At 38.3% G+C, this 22,321-nt stretch overlaps 1 protein-coding gene across 1 annotated transcript; it reads right to left on the bottom strand.

The window, feature by feature from the left end:
* Positions 1 to 737: 737 nt before the first annotated feature.
* LOC143586953 (SAC3 family protein B-like) lies at positions 738 to 18,846 on the bottom strand. The gene is made up of 12 exons (XM_077068383.1): positions 18,800 to 18,846; positions 18,367 to 18,558; positions 18,033 to 18,283; positions 6,463 to 6,563; positions 5,924 to 6,139; positions 4,621 to 4,848; positions 4,452 to 4,543; positions 4,283 to 4,376; positions 3,273 to 3,365; positions 2,470 to 3,194; positions 2,276 to 2,390; positions 738 to 2,207 (listed from the first exon to the last, which is right to left on the bottom strand). Exons 1-12 carry the CDS (start codon positions 18,844 to 18,846, stop codon positions 738 to 740), a joined length of 3,624 nt encoding a protein of 1,207 aa, XP_076924498.1.
* Positions 18,847 to 22,321: the final 3,475 nt, after the last annotated feature.

Here is a 22,321-nt window from a genome sequence, read left to right on the forward strand (position 1 = left end):
TTCCCCTTTTCTAAAGGCTTTTGTAATACAGTTTGAAGTTTTAAAAATCTAGGATTTTGTTTATTTGCTTATTCACCTAACCAACCCTACAACATAACTTCAGAAGTCTTAACCTCTATATCTGCCCGCGCCCTCGCCGGACTCCCTCACAATGGAAATCCTCTCTACCGTTGAAATTGAAATCGATTGCTCTCAATAATCTATATAATTTGCTGCAACTATAAACCCTAGATTTCACTCAGATTTCACTTCATTCTGAATCTGTTGGTAAATAGTTTTAATTTGATGATTATTGTTGGCAAGTAGTCTTTTACCGAAAATCTAAATTCTAAAGTAAGAATTTGGTTAAGAATAGCTTGGTGTCAAAATCTATGCTAAATTAGGAGATTTCAATAAAATTGATGTAAAAATTATGATTTCATTATCAAAAAGTAGTACGATTGTCAACACCAAAGGACTAGCCCAATGGTCTCTTGGTAGTGGAAAATATCGAGTTTCATGGTCCGTGAGTGATCCAAATTAGTCGTTTAAAAAAAAAGTATGATTGTCAACAATTTTTTTTAGGCTTGCACCATTACTACACTAATCTATAAAAAAAATCTGTTTTTATTTTAAAAATAGAGATTAACCTTTGTGAATGTTCTCTAGTAATAAGATAACCTGTCTATAAAATTAAAATTTTCCTGTTTGAAAAGTAACTCACACTGCAGCAGCAGCAGCAGCAGCAGCCTACTAGACTAGAAGTATATGGACAACTTCTTATCTATCATATCCTGCACAATGTTACACTGCTCCAACAATCTGCTTAAACTCCTCTCATTCACCTTCCTCTCTTCTACTTCTTCTTCTTCTTCTTCTTCTTCTTCTTCTTCTACATAATCAACCACCATTTCAACTTCTTCAACTTCAATCGGAGCCTCCGCTTCCAAATCCTTGTAATCCCATTCCAACCCTGGCCTTATCATCATAACTTGCATCATTTCATCTAGCGACGGCGATTTCAGATTATATGATTCATCTTCAAAACTTTGTAAACAATCGTCCAACACATACGCAGTTGCATTAGATAGACCCGTCAGCTGCCAGTTGAATATCCGGCGGAAGATTACTGTCCACTTTGGAACCAGGTAGTAGGTCGAACCGTGCAGCTCAAGCCCCACACAAGTTTGTATCAATGTAGACACTTCTCTTTGGGCCAAGTGTGGCCCGATTAAAGGACTCAAGTACGTCACCAACAGCTGCTCGAGTTGCACTTTCTGGTTGTGGACATCAGTCCCGTTCAAAGAGCACCAAGATTTGTTATTTGGCAACTTACAGTTATTCAAAGCTTGAACGAGAGGCTCGATTCTTGAAGCCGAGCTCCATCCGACACTAGGCAGATAAGATTCCAAAATCTGGAAATCGAGTAACAAGACCTCAGGGCAGGGCCAGCTGGCAGGGTTTGACTTTACAGCCACACAAATATCTTTAACAGATTCATCGACAGCATTGTTGATTGCTGAAATGCATTCTTTTGGGCTGGTTTTTTGAGGATTAAAGTGTAAGCGGTCCATAACTAATTCGCTTGGTTTAACGCAGTGAACAACGGGTTGTACCGGGCTCTCACTTGCAAGCCAATCCAGTGCCTTTTTTAAACTCTCGTCACTGCCGACTGGGAGAACAGAAACCGAGCAGATTTTTGATTTATCAATTTGATTGAGCCCTAAATTTTCAACGACAGTTGACAGGCTGCAATCGCTTAAGACCAACAGCGGCAAGCCCGAAGCATGAGGAATTAAAGATATAATATTATGAAGGCGAATCTTTTGCGATTCCCACGAGAACAAGTCAGATGCTAAAAACATGACCGCACTTGCACCCAAAACTGTTTCTTCAACAAGATCATCATCGGCTTGTATGTTTCTAATCACCGACAAATAACAAGTCAAATCACTAGATGATTTCCATATTGTGACACCTGGCAAAGACGCTACTATCTCCTCATCATTGTTACTGATATTTTCAGGCATAAGCTTATACAGCAACCATGAGGTGTGATCCAAAGAAGAAAATAATAATTTCCAGCAAATGCAATTAGGATACTTATTACGTTTACCGAGTGTAGCGGCTACCGCATTAGAAACGTTAAGTCTGGACCGCAATTGTTGTTTCTCATATCTCTCGCGCATTACGCTGTCAAAGTCAAAGTCACCCGCAACTTCTAATTGCTTCACGAACAAAAAAGATCGAATGACAACATGTGCAAGATGAAATGAAAGTGAAAAAACAAGTGTACCTCTTTGCATTGGCGCACTGGAGGGCCCAGTGAAAGGGAACATAATGCAGCAGTTGCTGCCAGTTGTTTTTTGTCACGTAAATCTTTTTTTATAAAAGCACGACGTCTCCATAGCCTACATCAAAATAATAGATATAAAGATGCATCACATGAAAATATCTTTTAAATCAACGGTACAAAGTACAAACTAGTACCTTAATATTAGCTTAAGTTTTGCCTCTGCAACTTGTTCATCTACAGATGTATCAATTTCATGTTCATTTTCATTTGCCGCTTGTTGAATCATGCTTTCAGGTTCGAGTTCCGCCACTTCTTGGATAACTGGATCTTCTTCAACAGGCACATCTGGCAATGTTTCTTCTACATATACATTCTTCGCAAACAAGTTTGACTGGCTATGCTTTTCAAGAGATTTCCTAAATAGTTTATCAAAACTAGGTTTCGTGAAACTTGTAGACACAGATTTGGGAGATTTAAAAGAACTACTAGTTTTGAAAATATCCGGTGGTGAGGAACTTGCAAGCTCCATACTGTCACCTACTGCTGTAATGCTAAACACTGGCTGCAGTCGTGTGTCGGTTTTCACGGATGATTCTTGTTGCATATTGTTTGAAAAAATTGGAGTTTGGCTATCAACAGCCTTTGCAAAAATTGGAGTCTTTTCTTTATGAAAAACAGGTGATTCTGGTTGCGTATGGTCAACCAGGGAAACTTTCGGAGGCAAAGATTCCATTAAACAAGTGGGAGGAGATAAAACGTCCGCCACAATAGTTGTGGATCTCTTTAGATGAACAAGTTTTGAGCACTTTAAAGGGTATTCAGTGTCCACGTTTAGAAATTGTCCGTCCTTTACCATATATGGCTCGTCAAATTCCTTTATAGAGAATCCATGATCCAAAAGGTCTTCCATGTTTTCCTCCTGAATTTAAGTAAATCAAAAATATAAAACAACGATTACAAATGGTTAATGAAACTAAATTAGTAAAAGAAAAATTACCTCCATTCCAAGCCATTTGGGGACTTGGATAGCGGGGATTCCTTGGTTATTCTGCAGGCCACTGTGTAGAGCAGCAAGTGCTTGAGTTCGTAACTGGTGAAAAAAAGTTCATAAATGGGTCAACATGGGTGGCAATTCATGATACGGGGGAAAGAGGGGGGGGGGACAGCTTTTGGTTTGGCCGACCCGTTTTGTTAAACTGGCTAATAAGTGGGTTAACCCGAATACGACATGTTTAAATGTGTCTTAATCTGTCAACCCATTTAAGGGGGTTTTTTTTTTTAGTTTTTATATTTCGATTCTGAAGATGAAAATGTTATTTTAAAGTTAAATGTTTTGATTATTAAATTTCCTCTAGCTATTAACTTCTACAAGTGAAATTAATTTTTCCTACTGAACTCTTGTATTAACTGTTCACTTTCGACAGATTTATTTAATTAGTTAATTAACTACTCATTTTCTAATCATTTTCATTTGCTGCTTCTAATATCAAGCAAAATATAGATATCAAAGTTTGTAATTAGAGATGAGATGTAAAAAAAATTAATTAAACCACACCTTACAAAAGGTTGACACGAAGTAATTGTATGTTTAAATTATTACATTGTCACTGGTTGTTACACAAAAGACGACCCGAACATGACATGAATTAAATTGGATTCGAAATGGCACGGCGCAAATAAATATATGGGTTGGGTTACAGTTGAAGAATCCCAACACGCCAACCCGCCAACCCATCAACCCGACATGATTGATACCACTAGTTAACATCACATGTTTATGCAAATGGGTCAACATCATCACAATTAAAAATCGAACGGTCATGTTTAACCAATTTAATATAATAGGTCAACCCATTTACGCACTTATGGATGAGTCGATTTGGGTTATTTTTAAGACAAGCGTCCTAAACTACTTTATTCAAAGATTCAGATCTAAACCTGTTTAAACATGTTAACCACAAGCCCATATATAAAATAAATAAATAAATAAATAAAAGAAGACTAGACCTTGCCAAAATGAGCATGCATTAAGCATGCTTGAAGATAGTTAGCCTTTCTAACCAGACGAAAGAATGCTATAAAATTTCCAGTTCTGCACGATCTGAAACAAAAAAGAAAATATAATGAGACGTGTTGAAAGAACATGCATGTTAACAATCTAATAGATAATACAAACCTAGCTACATTACGAGCAAACAGAACTTGTTCAGCTTGTCGTATCACAGGTGTCATCTTGGCAAGATCGAGTGAGAGTTCTGAAGGTTCAACCTAAAATGACTTCCACGTGTCAAAATACCATTGGCTACAAAAACTATGTATTATAAGCATGTTTGCAGATGACTTACTTTATAGCCTGGATGTTTGTCCAATTTGAGAAGTGCATAATAACCTCTAAATTCTCTTTCTGTAGGCACCTCTATTCCATTCTTCCTGTGGTCATCATACAACTGGAATAACTCAACTGATGTTTTGTTCATCTGTTCTATGTTAAGATGCGCATCAAATCCCTCTGAAAAACCTTCTCCTTTCGTGTATTCACATAATTCATGCATCACGATAATATGAAGCCGTATCTGACATCCAGAAACAGCATATGTTATTGACAAACGGAAATCCAATCATGATCTAAATCATCAAAATCATATGTAAAAAGTAATAAAACTGGTCACAATACAATACATAGAGATGGCAATACATATAACTTTTGTACGGATTGGGTTCATCAAAAACAACTTTCTCCAAAATTTTCATTTTCTTATAAAATGGTTTAGAAGGGTATATGCATAAAAAATCACTTTCAATTCAATTAACACACTTTGACCTGTTCCCTTTTTAAGCTTTTTTTTTCACACGCTTGACCCATTAGAGAGAACAAAAATATTAGCCTGCATTGGCTAATTCATAAGTAAACATGTTGTATTTGCCACATATATACGGGTTGACTTATTCTACAAAGGATCATAAAAAGGAGAAGGACGAGAAGAATTTGTGGCCTCAAAACAAAACCCTCAAAATAAATAATAAATCATACTTCAAAATATATAAAAATGAAATAATAAATAAAGCTAAAATGTTTCCCACATCGTCCTCGTTCAAATATAAAAAACATCATTGTGTCTTTTTATTTATCGTGTTTTTTGTTTATTTTCGTCAGTGAGTCTTTTTTCCTCGTCATTGCATCTTTTTACCTAGATATTGTGTTATATTACTCAGCATTGTGTTATATTTTGCGGTCTATTGTGTCTTTTTTATTTATCATTGTGTGTTTTTTTTCGTCATTGTCTTTTTTCCTCGACATTGTGTCTTTTTTTAATGAACGAGGACACAGGGGAAACATTTTAGTTTTATTTATTTTTTTCATTTTTGATTTATATTAAGAGTTATGGTTTTTTTATTATTTTCGAACTTTTTTAGGGGTTATTCTTTTAGATCACAAATCCTTCTTACCCTTCTGATTTTTGTGGCCCTTTGTATTTTAGCCTAACCCTACATATTATAGCATTGGGGTACCATATACATTGTACAGTATATGTTTCAAATTTCAATGGTTCAAAATAGTTAAAAACACCGCATCAAACAGCAATAATCTTGTAAAAGAATGTGTTGTTTACATAGAGTTACTCAAAAGATTAAAAGAAGAGAACAAACCATCTGCTCAAGCATTGTTATAGCTCCAAGATTAAAGATATGCTGCATCCTGAGATCCATCCTGATGGCCCTCATCCTGTCCCACAGGAAGTTGTATAAACCAAGAAATCTATCATCATACGGTTGATCCAGCAAGCTCAGAAGATAATCCATTGTCTTCTGCAAGATTTCCATCGGTCGTATAAGTGCAGCTTCCCTCTCAGCTGTCCTAGTATACTGAAAATTGCACCGAAACTTTGTTACTCGCCAAACAATATATAGAAACAGAACTCATTAAAGAAGGCAGTGTGGAATTTTTTTTAACCTCAAATGGCACTAACAAAAATATTAGCAAAACAAACAGGTTGAAAGTTGTCCAAAGTGTATTTAATGTAAACCTCTAAATGATGCTTATTCATAGATTTAGATCATACCTTCTGTAATAATATTGTGTTTCTAGTCATAATTATCGGATTAATGATTTAAAAGAAAACATAGAAGCACAACAAAATGTTTGTGGGTCCACCACCCAATGTTAAAAGCAGGCCCAACACGCTAACCTTTTTAACTGCAAGATATTCAGTTGTGTGGTTCCTATCCCCATCCAAACGTTCATATTGATCGAGATCTCCTTTCCTCTCTCGTTCTGCTCTTTCTTGCTCTGAAACAGTAATCAGCAAAAATTAAGTGCAAGGTTGTTAAAGATCATTCACATTGAACGGCTTTCAATACACTTAAAAGTCTGGAACTACAAAGATCTGGTGACTAACAAAAGTCATGCCCTCTCAAAAATCTGGTGTTTTAGTCTTTCAGAAAAAAAAATTAAAAAAAATAGACACATGTAAACATACTAAAACTCAAAACAGATAGGCAATAACATCCAAGATATCAACTATTTGTTAGATTAAACTTGGAGTAGTAGTACAGGGGTCTCACAACTCAAGTTGTGATCACTGAATATTTACTTTTTTATCAGCCAATAATATGTTTATATTAGGTATAGAAAGTTTTAAAAATAAACACCAAATACTTATTTTTTATCAATCGATAATAAGTACCTTAATTAGATAATCAAATAGAGCAAAAAGTCAAATAAATAAGAAGAATAAAGATATTTTTAAGTTCAGTTAGCTAAACTAATAAAAGAACAATTTAAATCAAAATTTTGGTGAAATATAGAACCTGCTTTATAATTTGTATTATTCTTAATCTGTGTTTGAAATAAAAAGGGATAGACGTAAACCTTTTACAGTGAAAAATAAAAGCTTTTCTAACACGAAAAAAGCTGTTGAAAAGAGGATCATTTAAAAATTCAGCATGAGCTGGTTTTGAACGCTGAATGACAGGTGTAACCAAAAAATATATATACTTAACACATGAAAGTATTCTTCACTCTCCACTCCAGTCTCCACAAAGAAGGCAGACTATAACTGCATAGAAGGAAGGAGAACAGAGACAACCTGTGCCCTTTGTTTTTAAAAGCACGAGAAGCACCGAGGCAATAGTATCCCCGGTGCCGAGGCGAGAGGAGTAGGTGTGCACATCACGTACACAAAAAATATTTAGCATTTTTATATTCATGAAGAGCTTCAATCATCACACGCAAAAATTAGATACAACATATATAAATAACCTCTATGCATGACCTAAAAGCTATGTGTACCCTCATCGCCATACACTGTCGGAGGATGAGCTACCCTTCCTAAGAATTTAAACAAATACTGCTTCTTGCGTATTATTTAACTTTATTCCATATCACCGTCAGTCAAATAACTTATAAATCTCAACCATACATTCACAGCCTCTGGCTGGTCAGCTCACTCATAGTTTAGATGCTCATAATACCAAAATATTGGCATGGCCCTTGGTAGAGCTTGTTAGGAACAAAAGGCACACACGAACAAGAAATCAAAGCGATAAAGAACACGAGAATTTTACGTGGTTCGGTTGCGGTGTACAACCTACGTCCACGGGGTAATTAGGTTTGTATTATTTTGGTGATATATAATAACAAGTACAAGAGACTATTTATAGACCGCATATTAGGGCTACTCCCTTGCTAAACAAGCTAGAACCCAATTGGGCCCAATAGGGTTAGGGCCGGCTAAAAAAATAACCTCCCTAACTCCTTTAATATGCAGTTGTCTAAATGTGGGTCCGGGGATACCACATCGCCCAACAATCTCCCACTTGGTGTCTTCGGACCTAGAAATGCACCATCTCTTCTGTACTTCTGTAAGTGAAAATCCCTCCTGATCTTCAAACCATCCTAATTACCCTTGTCTCCTCAACATTATTCCTGGAGACCAGCTGAAGCTATGCAAAGCTTCAGCTTATCCAGCACCACACACTTGGTAAACATATCAGCTGGATTTTTAGCACCTGGGATGTTCTTCAGACTGATTGTTCCTTCACTGATCAACCCCCTCACGAAGTGATATCTCATCCCTATATGCTTTGTCTTTCCGTGATACACTGGATTCTTTGCAAGTTTAACTGCACTCTCATTGTCACAGTACAATGAGTAGTCGGGTTGTTGTTTTCCTAATTCTTCAAGAAAAGTCTTCAACCAAACTAGTTCTTTGCTGGCCTCTGCAACAGCCATGTATTCTGCTTCTGTAGTTGACAGAGCCACACTTTTCTGAAGTCTAGACATCCAGCTAACTGCTGTCCCTCCCACTGTGAAAACATACCCGGTAGTGCTCTTGAACGTCCCTTTACAACCACCCAGATCAGCATCTGTGTAACCTCTGAGTATGGCATCCTTTTTTCTGAAACATAACCCCATCTTCTGAGTACCTTTCAAGTATCTAAGTATCCATTTGACAGCCTCCCAATGTTTTTCTCCTGGATCTGACATAAACCGACTAACAACCCCAACGGCATGAGCAACATCTGGTCGAGTGCAAACCATTGCATACATTAGACTCCCGACTGCTGATGCATATGGGACTTTGGTCATCTTCGATCTTTCTTCTTCAGTTTTAGGAGACTGATCTTTGGTGAGCTTCAAATGACTTCCCAATGGAGTATTCCTAGGCTTGGTTCTTTCATCATTCATCTTGAACCTTTCTAACACTTTCCCTATGTATTTTTCCTGGGATAGTGTTAGAGTACCTGCCTTCTTGTTTCTAGTGATGTTCATTCCCAGTATCTGTTTTGCTGCACCCAAGTCTTTCATTTCAAACTCTTGGGACATCTGTTTCTTCAACTTGCTTATTTCCTTCATATCAGATCCTGCAATCAACATATCATCAACATACAACAGTAATATGATATAAGAGTTGTTGAATTTCTTCAGATAACAACAATGATCCATCTGGCATCTTTTAAACCCCGACCTCTCCATGAAATTATCAAACTTCATGTACCACTGTCTAGGCGCCTGTTTCAGACCATACAAGCTCTTCTTTAGTTTGCAGACCCAATTTTCTTTCCCCACAACCCGAAACCCTTCAGGTTGCATCATATAAATGTCTTCTTCAAGATCACCGTGTAGAAATGCCGTTTTCACATCTAGTTGCTCTAGATGTAAATCTTCTGCTGCTACAAGACTTAAAACAAGTCTGATGGTAGTCATTTTCACCACGGGAGAGAAGATTTCATCATAATCAACTCCTCTCTTTTGTTGAAAACCCTTGACCACTAAACGGGCTTTATATCGTTTAGACCCATCATGTTCTTCTTTGACCCTGAAGACCCATTTATTTTGCAACGCTCTCTTATCCTGCGGAAGCTTGACTAAGTCCCATGTCTTGTTCTTTTCTAGAGAGCTCATTTCATCCTTCATAGCATTCTCCCACTAGCGAGAATCCTTCATCTTGACTGCTTCAGAGTAGCTTTCGGGTTCACCGTTTTCTGTCAAAAGAATATAGTTAACTGAAGGATTGGAATGACCGGGACTATACCTTTCTGGCTGTTTAGTAACTCTGGTGGATCTCCTGACCCAATTTTCAGTCTGGTCAGGCTGTTGTGGGATCTCCTCGTCTTCAGACTCTGAACTCCCACTGTCAGAAGTTTCTTCTGACTCATTATTTCCACCAGCTTCAAACTCAGGAACTGTGTCGACTTCAGTTTCTGTAGCGGGTTCCTGAACCGGTTCGGGGATCGGTTCAGATCTCTGGTTTTCAATTTTGAATTCAACCTGTTGCTTCTGAACCCTAGAGTTTGGATTTATCACATCTTTGTACAACTCAGCCTCATTAAATGTAGCATGTTTGCTGCGGACTACTTTTCTGCTTTTCGAGTCCCAAAGCTTGTAGCCCATCTTGTCTGACCCGTAACCAATGAAAACATACTTCTTGGCTTTTGAATCTATCTTGTCAGCATTCGGATCTAGGTCATATGCACTGCACCCAAAAACCTTTAAGTGCTCATAATTAACCGCTTTCCCCTTCCATTCTTCTTGAGGTGTTTTGTAACCCAACGGAACTGATAGACCTCGGTTGATAAGATACGCAGCAGTTTTAACAGCGTCTGCCCAGAACATTTTAGGGAGCCCTGCATTTATCCTCATACTTCTGGCTCTTTCATTTAACGTTCTATTCATCCTTTCTGCGACTCCATTTTGCTGAGGAGTACCTGGAACTGTATTTATCATCCGAATGCCATGCTCAGCACAAAAGCTAGTGAACTCTGAGCTAATGTACTCCCCTCCATTGTCTGACTTCAAGCACTTTACCTTCAGATCAGATTCAAGTTCAACAGCAGTTTTCCATTTCTTAAAAACATCAAATACTTCAAATTTATTTTTAAGAAAGTAAACCCATACCTTGCGTGTGGCGTCGTCTATGAAAGTCACATAGAATCTCGAGCCTCCCAAGGATTCAACACGTGTTGGTCCGAAAACATCTGAATGGATAAGCTCTAATTTCTGAGCTTTAGGTGCTTTCCCTGTCTTCACAAAAGATACCCTCTTCTTTTTTCCAAAAACACATGGTTCACAGAATTCAGATTCAACCCTTTTAAGATCTGGAAGCTTTCCTCTGCGACAAGCATCTTCATGCCCTTCTCACTCATGTGGCCGAGTCGTTGATGCCACAACTTTGATAGACTCGGTCCACTCGTTACTGCATTAGCACTACCTGCAGAAACCTCAACCATATACAAAGTACCCCGTTTCTTTCCCTTGGCAATTACCATGCTACCCTTGACGACCTTCCATTGTCCTCCCCCGAATGTTACATCATAACCCTGGTCGTCTAATTGCCCAATGGAAATTAACATTTTTTTCAATTTTGGAATTACCCTGACATCTTTCAATGTCCAAATTGTTCCAAAACTTGTTTTCAAGTCAATATCTCCCAACCCAGTAATTTCCAAGATTTGGTTATTAGCAAGACTTACAGTACCAAAATTACCCCGTCTGAAATTCTTCATCTTTCTCGAGCTTGAGATAGCATGAAACGACGCACCTGAGTCCATAATCCAGGACTCGACTATATCCTCAATACAGCAGATCAATGCATCATCAGAATCTGATGCTGTTGAGGAGGCAACATTCACTTCTTTCTTGTCTCTGGGTGGTTCTGTACATTGACTTCTGAAATGACCATTCTCATTACAGTTCCAACACTTTATGTCGTTTCTTGTTTTTGAACTCCCCTTTCTGTCTCTTGATTTTGATCTTCCCCTGTTACTTACCCTCTTATCTTTCTTTCTACCTCTTCCCTCAGTACTTAGCAAAGTACTGGATGATTCACCTGCATTCTTTCTCCTGATATCCTCTCCTAGGATCAAGTCACGAATACCCTCGAACGTGAGTTTGGTGGTTCCGGCTGAACCACTAACGGCAGTGACTGTTCCTGACCAACTTTCAGGTAACGAGGACAATAATAGCAAAGCTTGCACTTCATCATCAAATTTAATATCAACAGATAATAACCGGGATATGATAGAATTGAACTCATTTATATGAGAGGTAACAGACGCACCTTCCCGCATACGCGTATTCACCAATTGTCTAATTAAGAATACCTTATTAGACGCGGAGGGTTTCTCGTACATGTTTGACAACGCGGTCATCAAACCCTTAGCAGTGGTCTCATTCACTATATTGAAAGCAACGTTCTTAGCCAACGTGCATCTGATGACTGCTAGGGCTTTCCTGTCTAGATCGGCCCATTCTTCATCCTTCATATTCTCGGGTTTTTGACCTCTCAAACATGGAAGCAAATCTTTCTGGCATAACAAGTCCTCGACTTGCATCTTCCACCATCCAAAATCCTGCCCATCAAACTTCTCGATTCTGATCTTACCGTCCTCAGTCATTATCTTTACCGAGTTTCTAACGGAAGCAACGTGCAATACTGATCAGAACTGTTTGACCTCTTCTGGTCAAAAGACAGATTGTACTGTAGCGCGCACTGTTCACACGCCGGAAACACTGTAGCGGCGGCGGTACTGTAGCGGCGGCTAGGGTTTCTGATTAGGGTTTGGTGGCGACTGGCGGCTGGGGTTTATAGTGTGATCCTTGCTCTGATACCAGTTGTTAGGAACAAAAGGCACACACGAACAAGAAATCAAAGCGATAAAGAACACGAGAATTTTACGTGGTTCGGTTGCGGTGTACAACCTACGTCCACGGGGTAATTAGGTTTGTATTATTTTGGTGATATATAATAACAAGTACAAGAGACTATTTATAGACCGCATATTAGGGCCACTCCCTTGCTAAACAAGCTAGAACCCAATTGGGCCCAATAGGGTTAGGGCCGGCTAAAAAAATAACCTCCCTAACTCCTTTAATATGCAGTTGTCTAAATGTGGGTCAGGGGATACCACATCGCCCAACAGAGCTCAGACTGATGCAGTAATTTCTGTTGGTTTTAACAAACTCAAAAACAGAGTATTGTTATTATGTGACAGTTTTTTCTTTTCTAGTTCACCTTTCTCACTCTATTCTAAGTTCACCATTCAGGGGTCATATCCTCCTAAGATCAGTTATACTACCGATAAACTCACACGAAAAACTAGGCAGATGTACCCAAATTCACCATTACTAATTGAGAGATTCAAGTAGCGTGTTAGCCTAGTATACCTCTCCATTTTATTTAACTTGTAATTCATTAGCTAATTATCATATCTTGAACATCTGATGTTTGCTTTGTTACGCTTGGTTGGGATCATGATATGCTTTATTTCTTAAACACCTGCTGGTATGTGTTCATAACTTGATGTAGCTAACTTTTTATACTTCATTCATAAAAAAAAGTAGAATTTTAGTTTTTCAAATTTAACAGAGAGTACCCGAAAAGAGCAGGATAGATTTGTACCTGCAACAATCGTCTTGCAAGTTGAGTGGAAGTCTCACACGTGACCACATTGACGTTGAAAACATGTGATAGAACCCAGAAAACAAAAGATTTATTTTATTGAATAATAAGATAGTTGGCTCGATTCGGGAGGGGCTAAGTTAAACTTGGTAATCAGTAATTGTATTATTGTGTCAATCGATGATTAAAATAGGAGATTATATAAGACATATACTTACACTCTAATCCCTCTAATATAAACATATAAATAAAACAATATAATTGTCTAATATCCCCCCGCAAGCTAAGGCCGGGAAACGAGTTGTAGCTTGGACTGTAACAGGAGAAATCGTTGTGAAGATAGTGGCTTGGTGAACACATCTGCAATCTGATCATCAGTGCAAATGAACTGCACTGAAAATTTCGTTGGGCAACCTTTTCTCGGACCAAGTGAAAGTCAACTTCAACATGCTTTGTGCGCGCATGAAACAGGATTAGCTGACAGGTATGATAGGGTTTGATAGATTATGATTCTGGTTAATTGAGATTAGAGAATAGAATAAGGCAAACAAAGAATCGAACGATAGTGTATTAATGAAAATGTATAGAAAGATTACAATAGATTTTCGGGCCGAGCCCTCTCTCACCGCATAAGCAGGAGCCATGGCAATGCCATCCTAAACATAAATCTACTCCCCTCTCCCTATTAGCTATTAATCCCTATTTATAGAAATATTAGTTGCACTTAACCCCACCCAAAATAGACAAATGTTATTTAAACTAGAATTAGAGCATGATTCCTATCATTACTCCCCCCTTCAAAACAGTCTTGTCCTCAAGACTGGGAGCGAACAACTGACTTGATAACCAAGCGAAGGCTTCCCCAAGAGCGTTTTCAGGTGGTCGACCCTACCCATGCAGCACCCACAAATGATACGATCCGACAGTGACAAACATGCCGAAAGACAGAACCCGTTCAGCATGAGTGGTCCAAAGCTGAGAATTTTCCTTGATGAATAGCCCGACAAAATACCTATCGAAATCTCCTTGTTGAAGCGAAGGAATGAAGCCAACATATATGAATTTAGACAGATTGTGAAGAGTGACATTCAAACAAAAGAGCAAATGTATTGTACCTCCTTTCCAAACAAGGCGTCTATCGCCAATTTTGAACGTAGACACCACCGTGACCATCGAAAGTTGTTTTCGCAGTGGTAGAGGTTGCTGAAATAGAAATATAGGGATTAAGAAATCCTTGGTACCACCGAGTCGACCCGCAGATTGGGTGGTCACACCCACGAGTGAAATTGAATTCACTCGCAAAGCCGAATCAATAGAGGAAAACACAATTGAAGTAGCTGGGATCAGAGCAGCATCCCTAAAACCGGTCCTCCCCTCCGATAGTGATTTACCAGTCATGTTGAAGACAGATCTGGCTAACGGGCCTAAATCTAGAGAGTACCGGGCCACAAAAATTTCCTGCCCCTCACCGAGGCCCAAAGCCCACTGAAGCTCATCCAATACAGCCCAATTATCACCTATCAGCCCCAAACTAGCTTGGTTGGTTGATTGTTTGTCAGATCTATGTATATTATCACCAGCGCCAAACAAATTGGCTTCAGATCTGGAAATAATAGCCTCCGATTGAGCTAATAGAGATAGTGAAATAGGAAAAGAACCGGAGGAAAGATCCACCACACTATCAATTTTCGGATCTGAAGACAGATCTGGAAGAAGTGACAAAGATCTGGAAATTAATGTCGAGATCTCATGAGCGGATTTAGGCGGAGCAGAATTCTGAGGTCCATGTTCGGTTACGTCAGAATTGGAATCCGAAGCAGAGAAAACTTTACCGGTGAATCCAAATCTTATCGAACCGTCATCGGTTCTCTTCTCCTGTTGCTTCATCCAGTCGAGAAACACCCTTCGAAACTCCACCGATTCAGCCCAATCCTCCTCCAATAACTTCAAGGTGGATCTGATTTCAATGACAACAGTCTGTAATTGCTTGATCTGAAACTCATGGGCATCCACTCGATAATTCTGAGTTAGGGTTTCCATGATTGAACAGAATAAAATGGCAGGTCACAGGGAGGTCGGACCAATGATAGGGTTTGATAGATTATGATTGTGGTTAATTGAGATTAGAGAATAGAATAAGGCAAACAAAGAATCGAACGATAGTATTAATGAAAATGTATAGAAAGATTACAATAGATTCCCGGGCCGAGCCCTCTCTCATTGCATAAGCAGGAGCCATGGCAATGCCATCCTAAACATAAATCTACTCCCCTCTCCCTATTAGCTATTAATCCCTATTTATAGAAATATTAGTTGCACTTAACCCCTCCCAAAATAGACAAATGTTATTTAAACTAGAATTAGAGCATGATTACTATCATTATCACACCATAAAGTAGGAACAGACTTAACAGGAACACGAAGCAAAGTTCACGAAGTAGTGTTTGAAGCCATGTGAGCTCAGCTACAGTATCAGCAAGGGCTTTGCATTCAGACTCCGTTGAGGAACGAGAAACAGTCTTTTGTTTTCGTGCAGACCATGATACTAAGTTGGAGCCAAGATAGATCGCATATCCCCCCATGGATCGACGATCGTCTCAGAATCGAGAACCCAGTCAAGGAATGGTAGGCTGAATCTGTGTAGGCATGAAGGATTGTAGCCGACTTATGCATGAGGCGTAAACGTAGTCAGCGTTGCCCTGCAAGTAACGAAGAATTCGCTTGACTGCAGACCAATGGTTTTCAGTGGGAGAGTGCATAAGTTGGCACACTTTGTTAACTGCAAAGGTAATGTCCGGACGTGTCAAAGTGGACATACTGGAGGACTCCCACAATCTGGCGATATCTAACAGGGTTATTAAAAATGACACTATCATTAAGAGCTAGATGGGCATTAGGCGTCATCAGAGTTGTAACTGATTTTGCAATAGACAAGCCCGCACGTTGTAAAAGGTCAAGAATGTGTTTTCTTTGTGAAAGAATAAGATCAGACCCCTTATGCACTACCTCAATACCAAGAAAATAAGACAGTTGGTCCATGTCCTGAACGGGAAAAGATTTGCTAAGACCATGTACTACTTTATCAATAACCTGCGGGTTGTTTACGGTCAAAATAATGTCATCGACGTAGACCAACATGTACAAAAGTGTGCCTCTATGAGAGTAAATAAACAATGAAGGATCCGTCTTGGACCCGTGAAAGCCAAGAGAATGAAGAGCCGTAGACAGTCGATGGAACCAGGCTCTAGGGGCCTACTTTAGCCCATGATTTGGTTTATCAGGATTAACGAACCCCAGTGGTGGTTGTATATAAACTCTCTTTTAGATCACCATTTAAGAAGGCATTTTTCACATCGAGTTGCCTGAAGGACCATTTCTGTGTAACAACTAGAGAGAAAACAGCACGTATGGTAGTGGATTTGACAACTGGACTGAATGTCTCTTGATAATCAATGCCCGATTGCTTGTTATAACCTTTGGCAACTAAGCGTGCCTTATATCGTTTTATTGCCCTATGTTGTTCCCTTTTTAATTTGTATACCCACTTGCAACCAACTACATTGGAATTCGGGACACGTGGCACTAATGTCCATGTACCATTCCTCATTAGCACCGAATACTCTTCAGCCAAGCCATGGCATGACGCCACTGAGGGTACCTGTTAGCAATAGTAAAGGTTGCGGACTCGATTTCGAGGGAAGAGTGTTGGGTATGGTATGAGGTAGCATTATAGGGTTTGGTTTGTTTTGATAATTGGTTGGTGATAGAGTGAATCCAAACTTGTGAGAGTTGTGTGTTGTTTTGTCGGTTGTAGTGACTGCAGCAAGAAGGGCCATTGTTTGGCTGAGTAGAAGCTTGCTGTATTGAAGAGGAGGAAGGCAAAAAAAACGATGTTTTAGGGTTTGGTGAGTGACGGCAAGAAGGCTCTGATACCAAGTTAAACATGGTAATCAGTAATTGTATTATTGTGTCAATCGATGATTACAGATGATTACAATAGGAGATTATATAAGACATATACTTACACTCTAATCCCTCTAATATAAACATATACATAAAACAATCTTAATTGTCTAATAGGCTAATCTCCGATTTAACTAATTCGAGATGGTAAGTCTTCAGTTACAAGATAAAGTTGATAATCAAAACAAACAAGGCAAAGACCAAGAAAAGAATATATCTCTAGGCCTATTTATTGTAATAAATATTTGAAAGTTCTCCATTAGTTTAGCCCTTCTTGATTCCTTGACATGACTCTCCTCTAATTAAGCCCTAGTTGACTGGTTATGTGGGTAACAGATGGGTTGACCCGACCCACTGGATACTTATAAACATGTGATCTGTTTACATGAATAGTTAGTTAACTTAACATACAGCTCCATGGTTATGTAGGTAACAGATGGGTTGACCCGACCCACTGGATACTTATAAACATGTGATCTGTTTACATGAATAGTTAGTTAACTTAACATACAGCTCCATATATCTTCATTTTTCCTTTATGCAAGTATCAACATTGTGTATTTAAATGCATAGCGTTTGTGCTCTACTAAAAGACTAGATAAAAAGAAACTATTAGCGATTTCCTTGAATGCGCGGTTAACTAGACAGCCTATGTGGTACTTTCGCCAAGCCTTATTATATGTGTCCCCTATATCCAACCAGAGGCTTCTTTATGTTTTAAAACTGAAATTACTATTAGGAAGGAAAAAAAGTGGTCCTAAATAGAAGTTTCATTACTCATAAGAAATTATATCAGGCATGCAAGATGTGCCAATTAGTTAGAACTTCAAAAACCAAGGCAGTGTGTTTAATGTTTATACAGTTAGCCTCAGCCAGAAGACATGAAAACATACCTGGACACATATCTGGACAATAACCAATAATAACCGTTGATGAAACTTGATCTTCACCATCAGTTTGTAAGTTGCTATTACGTAAATGCCCTGCTTTTGTATCTGACACTTCAGCCATAAACTTTCTTCTATCCATACCCAAAACATCAGCCTGCTGTGGCTTTTGGTTTCTACTAACAGCTTCATTTGTCTCAGGTTGACTACGTTCATCTCTAAAACGAGCCAACCGCTTCGCTTTGGCTTGCAATTCTCTGCAGTTGATTATCAGGGAATAATATAAAAATGTCAACGAATCAGTTTATTCTAAAACGGGACCTATTTGATAGCATCATACCTTTCGGCATCGTCATCATCATGTATAGAGTTGTGCCCCCGCAACCCTGGATCAGTTGATAAAGGTGATCGGGTCCGTTTTGGACCAGATAATTCACTTGGATAGATTTCAGGTTTATCAAGATCAGCATACGGTGGAGTCCAAACACGACTACCGGGCCTCGTGCTTAATTTGGGAGGAGATGCAGAAGGCCTACACAACAAAACAGGAACAAAAAGGTTCAAGAGATTCTTATATCGTCCACCAAATGAATATATACAAAAAGAACGACGAGTCAACCTAAAAGACCATGCAAAACCTATGTTGCTAAAAATATTTCCTGCACCCAACAATATTTGGCGCGTTGATTATTTACACAGGTATTTTAATAAAATGGTGTTATGGTCAACCCAGCCCAAGCCATACTCAAAGCCTAGGATTTCTAACCGTTTACAGACGACTTGTGGTCAACAGCACTGTACCTTTCGGTATCAACATCATGTATATAGCTGTTTGCCTGCAACCAACGATCATTTGAAAAGGGTAACCTATTGCGTTTTGGAACAGGAAATTCGCTTGGATTAGTTTCAGGTTTATCAAGGTCAGCATATTGTGGATTCCAGACACGACTGCCGAGCCTCGTGCTTAATCTAGGAGATACAGAGGGCCTACACAACAAACCAGAAGAGATTATGTTCTAAAGCACGCACTGCATGATGATAGGAATAAAATAGAATTAAAATAACACATATCATCCACCAATAAGAAATAAACGTAAAATAAAAAGATCAATCTGATATATGGAGTATTGAAAGACCACATAAAACCTAAATTACATATTTATCCTATATTTCAAGTAATATCTACTATCACATTATACTTGACACGCTAATTGTTTAGGTAAGAATTTCAAGAAAGGTCGGTCAACTCAACCCATACACAAAAGCTAGCTGTTTTCCATATACAGACAACTTCAAGTCAAAAAGCATCATACCTTTTGGCATCATCATGTACAGAGGTGTTCCCTCTGAACCCTATATCGGTTTTTGGAACAGGTAATTCACTTGGATCGGTTTCAGGTTTATCAAGATCAGCATAGGGTGGAGTCCAAACATGACCACCGGACCTCGTGCTTAATCTGGGAGATACAGTGGACCTACACAACAAACCAGATAAAAACAGAACGCTCAAAATCATGCACTGCAAGATGATAGCAAAGAAATGGAGTTGAAATAACATACCTATATCATTCACCAAATGAAGTTATATAGATAACAAGACTATAAAGAATATTAAATGACCAAAGAAAACCTATATTACATATTTATCCTCTGTTTCTAGAAATATCTGCTTCCACCATACACTTGAGACGTTAATTGTTTATATCATACTTGTCAAAGATGAAAGGCGCAAAGGCCTCACCTCTCGCCAAGAAGCAAGGCGCAAAAAAAGCACGTCCGATATAAGAAAGGCACAATACTAAAAAAAATTAAATATATATAATAGGTATATAAAATTCATATTGCTCCCTAAATATAAATGCAAAACTAAAATAAATAGCAAATAAAATCATCTAGCCAACGCAAAAATATTAAACCCTTGTATGTGATTAAGAGTTTATAGATAACTTTAAAAATCAATACCAAACCATTTATTTTAACGGTTTGTTGTTAAAATAAAAATAATTAGTAATCAAAATACTAAAAGGTCAAATATAATAAAGAACTCTTTAACATAATTTGAGGTAACAAATAAAAAACTGAAATAAAGTAAAAACCTAGGATTCAGAAGAAGTCGAAACTTTCACAAGTAAAAACAGCCAAAAAAGTTAAAAACCTTTGATATGTTAGGTAGGCATAGAGGAAACGAAATACAAAAAGGGTACATCTTCATTTTAAGATGTTACCGTCTTCTCTATTTCACATTTTAAGACTTTCTCATCTTCTGCATTTCACTTCTCCAAGTATCATTTTCTTCTCCGAGTTTTGTATGCTACACAAAGGCCGATTCAGGCCGGTAAGCTGCAGTTTTTAAGAAATTTTTGCAGGTTCTGGCCTGAAACCTACCAGAACCTTGCAAGAAGCTCACGAGAACGCGCCTAGATAGTATGGCTGCGCCTAGGCAAGCACATTTTGCGCTTTTGGCGACCATGGTTTATATAATAATTTCAATAGCATAGACTGCTTTGGCCAATATACCTCCGAACTCTAGTGAATAGCATCATACCTTTTGGCAACGTCAGGTACAGAGGTGTTCCCTCGAAACCCTGCATCGGTTGAAAAGGGTGGTCTGGTCCGTTTTGGAACAGGTAATTCAGTCGGATCGGTTTCAGGTTTATCAGCATATGGCGGAGTCCAAACATTACTTGTTAATCTTGGGGGAGACACAGAAGGCCTGCACAACAAACAGATGGAAAAAGTTGCACACCGCTTGTTGATAGGAAAGTAACGGAGTTGAAATAGTCTCCTTATATCATTCAACAAATGAAAATGCATAGAAAAAAATGTCACAGCGTGTTTATCCTATTATATTTCAGCTAGCGTCATGTTAACCGCATACAGTGTATTTAGTTTGTTTTATTATTATAATTTTGGAGTTATAGAAAATAATTGAATTGAAATGGCACACAAACGTGAAAGTGGTTCAACAAACAGAAACAGATGAATTATTTTACATAGATAAATAACAATTTAAGGAGTAGTCTAGATGAATAAGTCGTGTATTATAACTAACTTACGTAGTTAAGTTTTGCAAAGTGGAGTGTGTCGGTGGTGGTGATCTTGTTCTTTTCAAATCCCCTGCTGCTGGATGATGATGATTATTATTATTATTATTAAACCTAGAGGAGGAGGAGGAGACGAACAAGATTTAGATTTATTAGGGTCTGTAATAAGAACAAAATCATCAAAATGAAATGAAATGGATAGTAGTAGTAGCAGCATACCGGGCGGAAGGTGTTGGTTGTCTGGGACCAGAGTTCTTGTCAAATCCCATTTTATTTATTTATCAACTTCACAATCTCTTCTTCATCTCCATAAACTCAAACCTCTTTCCCTCAATTTCACTGATTCAGGAAGTTACACAACAAGGCCTGACGTATTTTCTTCAATGGTTTCTTCAAAGATTGCCTAGTAAACGAGGTGAAGACAGTTGTTTTGGTGGACGTGCCCGAGGGGAACTAGGTTTTTTGCGGATACGGTGGTGAGGTTGAATCTGCAGAAGCTCGCGTCGGTGACGGAGGCTATTGCACGCGGCGGTGAGGCGGCGGCTTAGTCTCAGGTGATGGATTGGATTTCGTTTTTTTTTTTTAAAGAAATATTGAGGATGATTTATGACCTTATAAATTTATTGGAATTACAAGAATGCCATCGGTTGTCGGTTTAGTTGAACTGTTAAAAGTGACATTCCATTATTGTCGATGCCATAATGGGTACGGCTGTGATTGTCAGTTTGTTGCGTATACTGTTTTGTTTATTCATAAACGAAAAAAGACTCGCATAATGTGTAAATATTATCTTTAGTCTATGATATTATGATATGTCAATATTATAGTTTTGGTTCGGATAACATTTTAAATTCGTATCACAATATCGTTTAAATTCATATCACAATATCGTTCACTAACGGGTGACACGAAATAAGAGAAAAGGTTTTGTTATTTTTCGTATTGAATTAAAATGCTTTTGTTTTTTAAAAACACAAATACCATAATATGTGTTATCTTGCTATATTAAGGTGTTTATTTCTGGTCACTTGAGATCTTTTTTCTTTCTTCGAGGTGGACAAATTGCAGATTTAGAAGTAGATTAATTAGTTCAAACAAAAACACAATTAAAGATGCCACGTCATCTTCGTCATCCCCACAGATCTCCCCATGACAACAAAAGCGCTCACCTCTTTACCTTAAAATAGGTTATGTGAAATTCATCGTTCGAGGATTGAACTCAAGTTCTTTGGTCCCCCAATACTTTTTCCT

The sequence above is a fragment of the Bidens hawaiensis genome, unplaced genomic scaffold, assembly GCF_021521415.1.
Source record: "Bidens hawaiensis isolate Kalapana, Puna unplaced genomic scaffold, B.hawaiensis_p1.1 tig00035055_1, whole genome shotgun sequence".
Lineage (NCBI taxonomy): Eukaryota > Viridiplantae > Streptophyta > Magnoliopsida > Asterales > Asteraceae > Bidens > Bidens hawaiensis.